The following is a 14,090-nucleotide window of genomic DNA, read 5'->3' as shown; positions in this document are numbered from 1 at the left end:
GAAGGAGAGATAGATAAAAAGAGAGAAAGAGAGAGAGAGAGAGAGAGAGATAAACGCGAGAGTAGAATCGATTTAATGTAGGTCGATTGTCTACGAGTGATCTACGGACTCGTGTGCCATGGATTTATCGAGGTGAAAGGTCGAATTCGCCTCTCGAGCCAAATGACGACGTTTCATCGAACTTGGACAACGCCCACCCTCCTCCAACCCCCTCTTTTTTTTCTTTTTTTTTTTTGCTATAATTAAATCTCTTGATTATGGAATTTTTTCTCTTTCTCTCAACAAAGATTTATTATTTATCGTTAATTCATCAAATTCGTTCGTATGGGTGTGTAGATGTTTATTTATTTATTTATTTATTTATTTTTTGTTCAGAATTGTTGTTAGCGTTCACGAGATTATCTTATCTTAGTTAGGGTAGGTATAGCTATTCGTAGCTAAACGCGAAGGCTCAGCCTAAAATTACACGTCATGATCGTGCGCGAGCCGACAATTTCCGTATTAGTGCGGCGCGTAAGCCGCGTAATGATACACCACTTCGAGCGTGATCCTTGTTTTACGATAGCTCGTTAGTTCACCCTTTGAAAATATTTGCGCGTCAAGCGATCCGTGAAATTTTATATGCGATTTCTCAATGAAATCAACCGAGTCAGTTGGATTGTTTTCTCGATATTTTATTGGACTCGTTTTAAATAATTCAATAGTTTTATCGTATCATTTCTAATCTAGATAATTTGGATTAATTAAGCTCGTTATAACTATTTAATTATTACTCATAACTGATTACTGTTTAATTATTATTTTTTTCTTTTTTTATAATTATCATTAAGATAGGTCATAAAAGAAAAAAGAAACGATTAATCGATTAACGCGTCGTCTCGTTGAATATTTTATCTCGTGAATAATTTTGCGAATGAAACTTTTTTCTGATATTAAACGCACAAAGACAGACACGTATCACAGACATACGTACGTACGTATAAACATCGTGCATTTATTCCCAGATCTCTAAGAGAATAGCAAAATCGTGAGAGACGGTAAGGCTCACAGTATAGCGTGAGAGGTTGACCTTATGATTACCTCTTGGATAAAAAGGATGGCCTAAGGGTTTACGGAACAAAACTCCTCTTCGATTCCACCCCTTCGTGCATCGATATATACTATGAACGTCTATGAACGAACGTCTTCTACTCTTAATTTTACCTTCTGGCAAGGCGGCTCTTTCGACGTCGATTATCGCCGCGAAACTCTCGATTACCGTAATCGACGTGCCGTAATACTTAGCGCACCATGAGAGAAGAACGTTAAAGGGTGCTGGAGTAAGGGTTGATAAAGGTTAGAGTCCTACGTTTGGGAATAAAACTGTGTATAACTCTTGGAATTTTGCCATTGGATGTGCCAATCGATACCGAGATATGCGATCACGTGTTTTCCAACTCAACCACCTAATTTTTTTTATACTTGGTATACTTTCCATGGATAAAAATTGTTAATTCTAGATAATTCTAGGGTCTATATATATATGTGTGTGTGTGTATGTATATATATTTTTTTAAATTATTTTTAAATAGTATAATAATTTTTTTCTTCGTATAAAATGTTATACGAAGAATATTATAATTGTTGATGTTTATTTGATCAATCCCAAGATAAAAGTATACGTTGTTTGGTGAAATGAAAGGTCGTGATAATGTTTGTTTATAATTATAATTTTTTTTTTTATTCCATTTTAAATGGAAGATCTAAGAGAATTTATTAACATACTTTTTAGATTAGACTTTACTCTTATCGGGAAATATATTTTTCATTTCGTTATAATATTGTCGAAGTTAAACTTTGTCGTATACAAATATTTAATACTTTTCATAATTTTTTATATGTATATATATATCTTGTATATATACAATATATAAAAGAGACAGGATTATCATAAATCGTAAAATCTTCAAAACGTATTTTAGATAAAGCATCAAAGTAACAAAAACCGATTGATTCGAAATCATTAGAACGATTCGATTGAAATTGAAATTTCAATTTTACTCGTCGACTTGTATCATCTCAATTTTATTTTATTTTTATTTTATTTATTTATTTATTTATTTATTTATTTATTTATTTATTTATTTCGAAGAAAAAGAAAAAAGAGAGGAAGAAAAAAAGAAGATTTACAAAAGATTTACAATCGAGAGTACGAGTGTCGTGATAGATAATGGCGTTACGGTTGTTGCAGAATACTCGCGTCAGTTCAAGCGTGGACGCTTTTTCGCGCTTACGGATGAGTTGTCTCTATTTCGAACGGGTTCCTTATCTGAATGAATTATTAACTCGTCGGTGCGTCGGCCAATGGAATTTCCATTTAAACCATGCTCTTTCGAACCAACCCCTAACTCGGCGTCCTTGGGAATAAGGAACGATCGAAGTACGATATCGTTGGAACGCGTCGATATTCTGTCTCTTTCTCTCTTTCTCTTTCTTTCTCCGTTTCTCTTTCTTTTTCTTTGTCTTTGTGTCTATCTCTCTTTTATATAGTTAGAGAACAGAGCATGCCAAGAAACCCTCGCGACCGCGAGCTGTCTTGAGATATATCGTTGGAGAGTATAAACCACTTTCGAAGTCAAGCTTGGTCGCTGCTCATTGTCGCACCTTTGATAACGAGAGAGTGGGCCTTCTCTTTTCCAGCTGTTCGATATATATATGTATATGTATGTGTGTGTGTGTGTGTATATATATATATATCTTTCTTTCTCATCTAATAGTTCAACACATGTTCCATATACAGAATCACTTGGTATGTAGTAACATACGTATGCTCGAGGACACATGGTGTACGTACTTCGAAGAGAAAAATATTGATAAAATATGATAAATACATTTCTTATCTTAATATATTATATTTATTTATAATTGTATAGCATTACGTATATATATATATATATATTTTGTTTTTTCTATAAATAATTATAATGTATTATAATTTAGAATATAATATAATTATAATATATCATTACAATTATAATTAATGATATAATATATTATTATAATTATAGATTATATCCTATTAATACCAATATATACATTAATTTATCTGTTAGAGATTCAAAAATGAACGAATGATATTTACTTCAAAAAAAGAAAAAAAAGAGAGATAAAAAAGAAAAAACAATTTTAATTTTCCGATAACGTTGATAAATTTTCAAATGAAATTGTTGAGTGAGTGATGGAATCCGTCATTATAAACCCGGTATATAAATGTTATCGAACATATATATACATATATACATTGGTACATGCGTATATTATATATACATAAATAGAGTGCAAGGGAATTATGCATGGAAATGCAGTAGTTGCGATCGTCTCGAGCGCGCGCACACGCGAGATCACCGACCGAGAGTACCGACTTAATCGATCGTACGGGAATGCAGCTACTGCGTCGCGAGTACACGCGGGGCCCCTTTGATTTATCGTATGTGAACGAGATGCAAAAGTCGACCTATGGATTTCTATTGGAACACACGTACCCACACATTGGTTAAGAATTTTCTTTCTCTTTCTTTAACAGGCCTGGAGAACGATAATAAAAGAGAGATATAGGAAAATATAAGAAGAGAGATAGAGAGAGAGAGAGAGAGAGAAAGGGAGGGGGGTTGTTATGGAGAAAAAGGGTTTCTCTTTCGAACCATATCGTTTCTAACGCGAAAGACGTTCGAAGCTTTGGACGATCTCTTTCTCTTGAAATCCTTTCAAAAGTGAAAGAAAGAAAGAAAAAGAGAGAAAGATAAAGAGAGAAAGAGAGGAAAGTCTTCGGTATCTAAGTCAAGCTGGTACTTGCTATAAGATGAAGATAAATCATCGTAAATATATCTGACAGTTACATACACATATACTTAGACAAAAAGAGAGATGTAAATAGTGTTAGTAATAGTAGTAGTAATAGTAATAGTAGTAGTAGTAGTAGTAGTAGTAGTAGTCGATGGTGGTAGCTCTGATGCTTATGTAAGCCGATATCTGGTATCGCGTCAAATAGAATCGTGTTTTATTTCACTGCCATATCTACGACATGGATTCGAATGTTTCGAATGTTATGAAAAATATACATCGCCACGGGGGGAGATACATAAATGCATGGGAAAATGTTGCCACTTGACCGATTCAATTTATCGACTCTCTCCCCTCTTCTCTTCTCTTCTCTTCTCTTCTCTTCTCTTCTCTCCTCTCCTCTCCTCTCCGTCTCTCTCTATCGTCCTTCCTTCACCCCCGCCTTTTATACCTGTCTTTGAACCTCGAGTACGATCTCTTTCTCGCGTGTATTCGTACGTATATGTTTGTATACCTGTATTCGTGTGTGTTTTCTAGACGATATTTTCGTGTTACGGGGAGATATCGAAACGATCTTCGATACGTTCACCGCGAATCTTTTTAATAATGTTCAAAATATTTCTGTGTAGGTGTAAATATTCGCGTGTAGCGTTTTACGTATATGTAAACATGGTTCTATACGCATACCATGATGAATTTTTTAATTTTGTTTTTTTTTTTCTTCTTTTTCTAATTATCCCTTTCCAAACGAAGAAACAAAATGAAAGGAGTAAAATGATCGGAAGCGACTGTCGTCGTAACGTTTATAATCGTGCGTTTTTATAATCTTTGGATCGACATAAGTAAGTACTTAGATTCGAGATGATTCGAAGGAGAAGGAAATGAAAGAGGGAAATGAAGAGGTTGAATATATGTAAGCTGGTCGAACGATAGACCAATTATGCGTCTGCGAGAAACTTGCTCCTCGTTGTCGCGCGTTCATATAAGCAACGTGTGTTTGCGCGTGTTATAGAAATATAGCGTAAACCATTAATACAAATTAAAATAAACGAGATAATAATTATTTCTATTTGAGTCATTCGATAATTATCTTTCTAACTATCGAAATAAAAATGGCCGTTGGTAATGAGATCGCCATCTTGTAATGAATCGAATATTAATAATTCGTAATGATTTTAATTTGTAATAATTGTTAATAATTGTTTTTTTTTTTTTTCAAAGTAGACATACTCTTTACGAGTTTATACGAATAAATCTTAATTATTAATAAATTGATTATTAGTAAATATTAATAATTTGTTTTTCTGCAAAGTAGATATACGAATCTTTACGAATTTGACTTTCGAAGAACATATATGCATACATACGTACATATATACATATATACATATTTGGAAACGTAAATACAACGTACGTGTGTGTAGCAACGCAGTAAAGCGTATAAAATTCCCCGAAGAATAATGCACATAATTTTGATATAGAGAGAGCTATTGTATAAGGGAATATAAAGTACGTGTAAAGTAGATAACCGACCAACGAGAATCACTTCCTTGGCATTGGTGGAAAGATTTCGTGGTTGAATTTGAAAGTAGAGAATAAGAGATTTTGTCGAGTTTTGCTATGCTACTGTATATATACGTATATATACTTTTCGATATACCTATATACATACATACATACATACCTACATAGTTACTTACGTAGGTATGCATTAGTATAAGTTTGGTATGCGGTGATATAGTCAGAGCGTAGGCGTCTTTTATAGATATAATATATGTAAGTAAAGGTTCTAGAAAGAATTGCAGAAAAAAAGAAAAGGAGAAAAAATAAGGGGAAAAAAATCAAAGAAAAAGAAGAAGAAGAAAAAGGGCGTGAAGGAAGTGGCGGAGGGAAAAGGATAGTACGAAAGAAGAGAAAAAAAAGGGTATTAAAAAGGTAGACTTGGTATATATGTACTTATATAGAGAGAGGTATATACTACCTATGGAGAGATACGCATAGAAATCGGCGATGCTTCGACTGTGCTACCTGATAAGCGACGACTAAGCTATTTCTGTTCTTTCACTTGTATAAGGATATACGTAGGCGCTCCTGGCGAACGTAAAACATCCTTTGAGGCTTAAGCTCGTCTATCCGTTCGCGAGCAAAGGAGTGCCGATAAAATAGAGAGAAAGAGAGAGAGAGAGAGAAAATCTTGCTCGCGTAAAGATAACTTGTACGATATGCTAAACGCGAGGATTTAAAGACTGCACTTTGCTGCTGTTGCTGCTGCTGCTGTTGCTGCTGCTGCTGTTGCTGCTATTGCTGATCCAAAGGATCTTTTCGCTTTTACGGAAGGAACACGGTATTAAGAAAAATTACGTACGGGCGTTATTTCATAAATCCTCGATATCTCGAAGAATTTCACGAAGAAAAAGTATCAACTTTCGAACGGGAAGAATTTTAATGGGATATCGAAGGAAACATTTCGTGTGATAAAATAATTGTATTAATGAAATGATATACGATTGAAGTAGAATAATAAAAGAGAAAATAAAAGACTTACCAAGGCAAGTGATGGCATGATCAGCCGGAGGTCTGAGTACATTTCGAGCCCAGGCTGCCCTTAATACTTCGAGGGCGCAAGGTGGTCCACCGACCATTAATACACCGGGTGACACGTGACCTTTATACCTGAGCTGTCTCGTTGCATCGACGAGTGCTGCGTTCCACCAACACTTTGAATTTGCTTCCAAGAAACTCTGGAAAACAAAACATTTTTTTTTTTGTATCAGATATAGTTTATATATCCATTATTAATTTATATTACATTATGATTATTAATATATATTATATATACACACATATATATAGAGGGAAAGAGAATATAATAGAGTCATCTAAGATCATCGAGATCATTTCTCCAGGATAATTCCCCTTACGAATTTAATGGCAAACCATAGAAAAGGGGATAAAGAAATTTCCTCCTTGTTCATTGCAAAGAGACGACACTTTCCGTGCGGTGAGATAGAATCTTACGATTTATCCCCATGAAATATGGCCAAGTCGTTAAGTGTTTACCGTCTATGGGGCTGTTTAGTATCGTCCCACCCTCGTCGTAACGTCCAAAGAAACTACCTACGACCCTCCTCCTGCTTTCGTCGAACCCTGCTTTCACTGTGCATATCTACCTATATACAATGCTACATACTCGTATTATATATACCGTATATAATACGATACACACATACACACACCACGCATATATGTCTGTACATGTTCTCTCTTTCTCTATTTCTCTTTTTATGTGTACGTGTCTACGTGTATAAGTAAACTTCTATGGGGAATCTCTCGAATAAGGTAGACAATACTTGTGAACGAATGGCTTTTACAGGATTTTTTTTTTCTAGCTTTTCTCTACTTTCCTCTTTGCCTACTCCTCCCCCTTCTCCTCCTCCTTTCTCTTTCTTCGTTCACTAACCCTCACCCTTCCAACCCCCTTTCCTTTCCTTCTTCTCCTCCTCTAACGCATGACCGTGAAATTAGTGGGAGAAACGTTCGAATCGATCGGTTTTACGAGTTATGTCGATTTACACCATTCAAAGTGCCGCCGTACCCATCGACAGGCTAACGTCGTGCTACATATGTATCGTATTATATACGTACGTACATACATACATATATATATATATATATATATATATATATATATATATATATATTGGTTCTCAGTGGGAGACTCCACTCATGCTGGGATACAACGATAGAATCTAATACGAATCTTTTACTTTCTTTTCTTTCTTTTTTTGTTGTTTTCTTTCTTCTCTTTTTTTCATCTTTTTTTTTTATAACTTCGCTTTGACTGCTTTTATTTTTTATTGTCCTTTTTTTTTTTTTTAAGAACGTTAGAACGAACACAAACGAATCGATTAATTCTCCAGAAGATATTAACATATTATATATATATATATATATATATATATATATATATATATATATATATATTGCTAACTTTGATCGACTTGTTGTTATGTTTTTAAATGTTCACATATGTTTCTATAAACGATATATGAATATTCAATATCCGTACATATCTACGTACATTATTATACATTGACGATAAATATAAAAGAGAAATGCACGTGCGGCCATGTTACGTATATTAAAGTTAATTTATATCATAAGCAATTTTACGTAAGGTCGATCGGAACGATTGATTAATAAATGTTCGGGGGATGTTGTTCGAGGGATGTGTCCGAGATATTAAATAAGATCTTACAAGATATGTCTCGAAATTTTTTTTCTTGTTTAATTCGTTTTTTTATTTCTTCTCTCTCTTTTTCTCTTTTTTTTTTTTTTACTCTCGTTCGCATACCTACACACACAAAATACATACGTACCTACATAAACACACAAATAATACACGAACATGCATAAATAATACGATGGAGTGGGAGAACATCGAACGTTCGTTTCTTTCGGGGGAAAAAAGGAGAACAGATAACAAAAATACAAATAGAATCAAAAAAGGAGAGGAAATTAAACAAGTGGAAAGAGAAAAAAGAAACAAAAAAAAAAGAAAAAGAAAAAGAAAAAGAAGCGAGAACAACGTGTAAGGCGGCAGGATCTTCTTCTCTTTTTCCTTCTTCTTCTTTTTATCCTTCTTCCTCTTCTTCTTCTTCTTCTTTTATGTTTATCGCGTTACTCCTATCAAGGATGTGTTTTCTCTTGCTCCGTACGATGATTAAAGCACAACGTTCATTATTCATGCGCACGCGGATGTAAATACCGAGTACGATCGGCTTGTCTACGATCATAGAAAGAGAGAGAGAGAGAGAGAGAGAGAGAGAGAAAGAGAGAGAAAGAGAAAGAGAGAAAGAAAGAGAGAGAGACGTTTCCTATACACCAACAGTAGTACCAGTAACAGCAACAGCAGCAACAGCAAGTTCAAAACGTGAAATGGACCGTTATTTTAACTCAACAGTTTGCGTTTCTCTTTCCGCAAGACGTTCCACGATCGACCAAATTCAAGAAATCAACCCTCTACCCTTCCTTATTGGAAAGCCAAGCACCCCAAGCAACCAAACCACCCTACACCTTCCTTGCCTCTTATTTCATTTCTTTCTTTTCTATTTCTCTCTCTCTTTTTCTCTCTTTTTTTTTTCTCTCTTTCTGTTTCTTTTTTTTTCCTTCTTCTTCTTTTCCTTCTCTCTTCTTCCTTTATTTTTCTTCGTTCCCCCATGCTCGTTGGCGGCTGCACCTGACAGAACATTTTTCACTCGACAGTCACGACTTCCGAACGTCCTTCTACCATCTACGAAAACGTGAGAGAACTCGAGTTTAGCTCGAGTTCGAGTTTCGTAGTCGTTCTATGCGTATGGGTTCTATGTGTTACGTCTTTCTCTTTGTGCGTGTTTGTGTGGATATCTGAATGGATGGGGGTGGATATAGGTGTGTCGATAGAACGTAAAGGTGTGCGAGGGTGTTCGATTGTGTCAGTGTTCACCGACCGTAAAGTTTCCTTCGGTGGATTCGAATTTAAAATGAAAGAACATCCACGCACGTGCCGTTCCTCGAAATCTGTGGTATTAAAGATACACAAAGAGAAGTCGAAAGTTTCTTTCGACCTTTCGGATACTCATGAATAATACGTTTATTCTTTTTACGGCTTTTCTTTTTTCATTTTTTTTTTTTTCGACGAGAGATTTTCTCGAGTTCTTTTCCCATGTTTCACTCACGTATTTATCCTCTATTCGTCGTCCTTAATTATCGTCTCTAAGTTTTTTTTTTATTCGACAGTTTTTTTTTTTTCTATTTAAAAAATCACAGGTAATAGAATTCATTCGTAAGATCGTTGATATTGATACATATGTAGTTTATGAAGCATTTTTGCGTAGTCTATATATATTCTTTTTTTATTTTTATTATTGTTTTTTTTTTATTATTCTTTTTTTTTGAAGTTTCGTGCGTCTCAAAATTTTTTTTCTTCCCTTTGAAAAATCGCAATTTAACTTCTTTTTTTTCGTAAAACGTTATCGTTTACGATACATCGTATATATAAATATGAATATAAGTTCTATAGATTATACATTTTTATAGTGGTAGTCTACATTTCTCTCCCCCCCCTTTCTTTTTTTTTTATTTTAAATCGTTACTAAAAAACCATTCATAAAATTATATAACTCGAATATAGATCGTCTACAAAATATGAACATTGTTTCGAATTATTATTCTATCTTCGAAAATATATATTTCTTTTTTTCTTTTTGATTTAAAAAACAATCGAGACAATAACTCATTCAGAAAATTATTGTCTACCTAATAATGGTATATCCCCATATATACATATAGTTATAAATATAGGTCCTTGATGTCAAGTGAACGAACGAATGAGCGATTCGAAATGCAATGAACGCCCTTTTCAAGAGGGGAAATCTGTCCTGCTTCACTGCACAGGCACAAAACGTACGCTTGTGTCGTTCGCAGGCCGTCTGGTCCAGATCGATAATGGGCATAATTTGCAGGGAGCCGTGTGGTTCCGCAGTGCGGAAGCGCGAGCCCGCCTCTTCATCTTCGCGCACAACCATTTTGCCGAATAAATTTTGTCGAGTGAAACGTATCGTCTTTCTTCTTCGTTAAGATAACGAACCTTAACCAAGCTTTTTGTTATCACAAATTTCCTACTTCTTCTTCTTCTTCTTCTTTTTCATTTTTTATTTTCTTCGTAACAACGATCTCTTTTTTATTCTTTATCTTTCGCACATTTCATCCGCACGAAAGAATCCTCTTTTTTTTTTTTTTCTCGTAATTTGTTCTGAACGTTTCTGCTTTTTTTCTTCGTTTTTTTTTTTTTTTTCTACGAATTGTTAGTACGTTTTTTTCTATAAGAGTTTTTTTTTTTCTCTATTTATTTTTCTCTTTTTTGCAGTGTTTTTTTTTAAGATTCTCTTTTTCTTTCTCTGTTTTTTTTTTTTTTTTTTTTTATTTCAAATTTTCTTTTCTTTTTTTTTGTCGATCTCGAATTTTCCTATCTTTCGTATATCTAATCAATGAAATTATCGTTAATTCGATTTCGATGATCGAGCATTTCGATCCGTACGAGGTATGAATTTTTTTAAAATAATTTTACGAACGAGTAGAATTTTTTTGTTCAGAATTTTGTAGAGGTTGAAAAATTCTCAGGATATGGAAGGTTATTATCATCGTTCGTTCGATCGTTCGATCGTTTGATCGTTCGTTCGATCGATCGATCGATCGATCTTCCAAACGAACCCGATTATTTCGAACGAGTGAAACCTTTTGATTACATCAAGTTTCTTCTTCGTTTGCAAGAATCCCGAAGTGTGATGGCAATTCGGTCCAGCGAACCAGATCGATTTCACGAGATCTACCTTCCGCTATCTTTTCTCCTCTCGATCAAATCTTCCTTCTCTCTCTCTCTCTCTCTGTCTCTCTCTCTCTCTCTCTCTCTCTCTCTCTCTCTCTGTCTGTCTGTCTCTGTCTTTCTCTCTCATTCACTTCCTCCTTAACATCGTCGAATAAAGACGAAAACCTCATTTTTTTCTGCTCTGCTGACTCGATTAATCGTAGGAAAGTATCTCTATTTCACGAAGAATTTTATTCGAAGAGACCCTTTTTTTTTTTCCTTTTTTTTTATTACATACGTATAATATCTGCATGACTATGAGAAGTATCCTTTGTAATAAACGTCCAATGGAAATCGCGAATGCGTATGATCTATGAAATATATGGGGTGTTTGAGGTTTAAACTATTATACATTTCACCAGTATGGTCTACTGTATTTATGAGAGTAGAAATTTAAAAAGAAAAAATGTTATACTATATATATATATATATACACACACACACACACTTTTAACATATTTTAATGTGAAAATAATAGCGATTCATACTAATCGTATTCAACATAGAATGGCCAATGGAATCGCTGAGAAAGATAGATAAAGAAGACGCGTTATCCGTAACGAAGTACGATGGGGAAGCGTACGTGGATAATATTTTCTTGTGGCACCTATTGTTTATGATACAGAAATGGTGATCATGCGCGAAGGAAAGACTTTGTGTGTGTACGTGTATGTGTTTGTGTGTGTAAGAAAGAGAGAGAGAGAGAAATAGATAGAAGGCGAGAGGCTTGCAAATAGCGTTGCTAATCGACAACGCTGTTCTCAGTGCACGTAACGTTTCATATTGCGATTTCCTTGCTAGCAAGTTCATTGCCAGGATATATATATATATATTATTTTTTTATATAGATATATATATATATATAGATATATCTATACACAGTCGTTTGCCTATCCGCTAATTATTATGCAATATATGCTTGCAACGTTCACGCCGACTCGCTTGTCCTTTTACAGCATCGTTTGAAACGGCTCGAGTCTCAAGGCTTAACGAGCCAAATCGACTAAAAGATAATTCGAAACGACGAGCTTATTAGAAATTAATTCGTTTCTAAACGTTTATTTACTAATAAATGGTAATATCGATACGACGCAAGAGATTTTACTGTACGCTCGTATACATATATATTTTCTTCTCTTTTTTTTTTTTTTAATCTATTTAATTCAATTCTTTTTTATTCCTCTTTCAATTGGATTCAATTTCATTCGATTTGATTTGATTTGATTTGACTTATAGAATTTATTAAACTTTTTTTTTCATCTTCAACGTTTAATTCTTTTTATATACTTTTTTATCATAATTTTTTTTTTAATAAATTATCGAGAAGAATAAAACACTTTTAACACCGGTGCAGTCATCACGCGTTCGTCCTTGAATGTCTTTTAAACGGGATCATAGATTTTATCTCCGTTAATTTTCCGACGATTTCCATAAATTATAAAAGAAGATGAGAGCATAGAGAAAGAGAGAGAGAGACAGATAAAAGAGAGATGAGGGATGAAAATGAAGTAGAGCTTTCTTAAAACCATTTTCTTCATCGTAGATTTGTGATCTATTAATCAAGATAAATTGTCAATCGCGACAAGAAGCTCCAGGGCGTAGTCCGTTCGTCGTTTCGAATTTTAATCATTATAGTAGCAAGAGCCTTCTCGCCAGGGTAGAGCTCTGTTAACTCATGTGTGTGTATCTTTGTATGTGTCTGGGTGTACGTGTGTGGGCACGCGGCATTGCGAGCATAAATCACGATAACATAATTTATATGCTAATACTGCAAAGACCTGGCGCGTTTCGCATGAGCAAAGGTATCCTGTTCGTTCGTTTAACCGTGTGCAACCTGTACGTACCTGTGCGTGTCTATATAGTTACGTATATTGTCTACTATATATATATATATATATTGTATATATATATATGTATGTATGTATATGTATATATACTCATCCATAGGCGTCGACTCTTTTTCAATCTTTTCTTCTTATCGTTTTAGTGAGATATCAATTTTTTTCTTTTTTTTTTTTTTATTAAAACAGGTGTTTCGAATGTGTCTTCAGAATTTTTAATATTTATATATTTCATGTTTGCATCCTACATACGTTCTCTCTGTCTGTCTGTCTGTTTTACTCTTTCTCTCTCTCTCTCTCTTTTTTTTTCTTATAAAAAGATATTCGTCGTAGGTACTTGTTAACTTTCTCGCAGTTGGTAGGTAGGTAGGTAGGTAGGTAGGTGTAAAAAAAAAAAAAAGAACGAAGAAGTATTTCTTTTCCATTTTTCTTTTCTTTATTCTTTCTTTTGAAGTTTTCAAACTGCGATATTAACGTCAGAAAAAGAATATTTGGTATCGGCTACCGAACACAGATCGATTTCGTCGAAGAGAAATCATCGGAGAGAACGTTTCGAAAGTGTGCACGCACGGAGCCGATGTCGATTCATCGTCGAGGCCTCGTCGATTAACTCGATCATCCAAAATGGAGTAATAAAAATAACTATATATAGAGAAGGAGAGAGAGAGAGAGAGAGAGAGAGAGAGAGAGAGAGAGAGAGAGAGAGAGAGAGAGATCCTACTATTACTACCGTATCTAATACTAGTGAATTCTTCGACGTCCATGAAGAAAATAGAAGAAGAAGAACAAACGGAAGAAAAAGAAGAGGAAGAAGAGAAATGAAGAAAGAGGAGGAACAGCGAGAGAAGAGAATTGAGAATCTTGAGTTAGATCGTTTCTATGACATCGTAAAGCTCTCAAGAACCTCGAGCTTGCATAGAAACGTTTCAGAGAAAAAAAAGTCAACTCTCTCTCTCTCTCTTTATTTCTTTCTTCCTCTTTCTCTCTCTCTCTCTCTCTCTCTTTCTCTGTCTCTTCTACTCGGT

At 34.5% G+C, this 14,090-nt stretch overlaps 2 protein-coding genes across 7 annotated transcripts in view; one reads left to right on the top strand and one right to left on the bottom strand.

Annotated features, from left to right (window-relative positions):
• Positions 1-14,090, top strand: part of LOC127065470 (CCR4-NOT transcription complex subunit 6-like) — a 519,140-nt gene that overhangs the window by 26,188 nt on the left and 478,862 nt on the right. The window lies entirely within an intron of this gene.
• Positions 1-14,090, bottom strand: part of LOC127065466 (storkhead-box protein 2) — a 79,448-nt gene that overhangs the window by 25,889 nt on the left and 39,469 nt on the right. For all 4 annotated transcript variants that reach the window (XM_050997840.1, XM_050997841.1, XM_050997839.1 and 1 more), the window contains one exon: positions 6,365-6,560. In XM_050997840.1, the coding sequence (XP_050853797.1) occupies positions 6,365-6,560 (196 nt within the window). The remainder of the gene's footprint in view (positions 1-6,364; positions 6,561-14,090) is intronic.

This window comes from Vespula vulgaris, chromosome 8, assembly GCF_905475345.1.
Source record: "Vespula vulgaris chromosome 8, iyVesVulg1.1, whole genome shotgun sequence".
NCBI classification, from domain to species: domain Eukaryota; kingdom Metazoa; phylum Arthropoda; class Insecta; order Hymenoptera; family Vespidae; genus Vespula; species Vespula vulgaris.
Note: the sequence above shows the minus strand (reverse complement) of the source record. Positions and strands in the feature narration are given on the sequence as shown.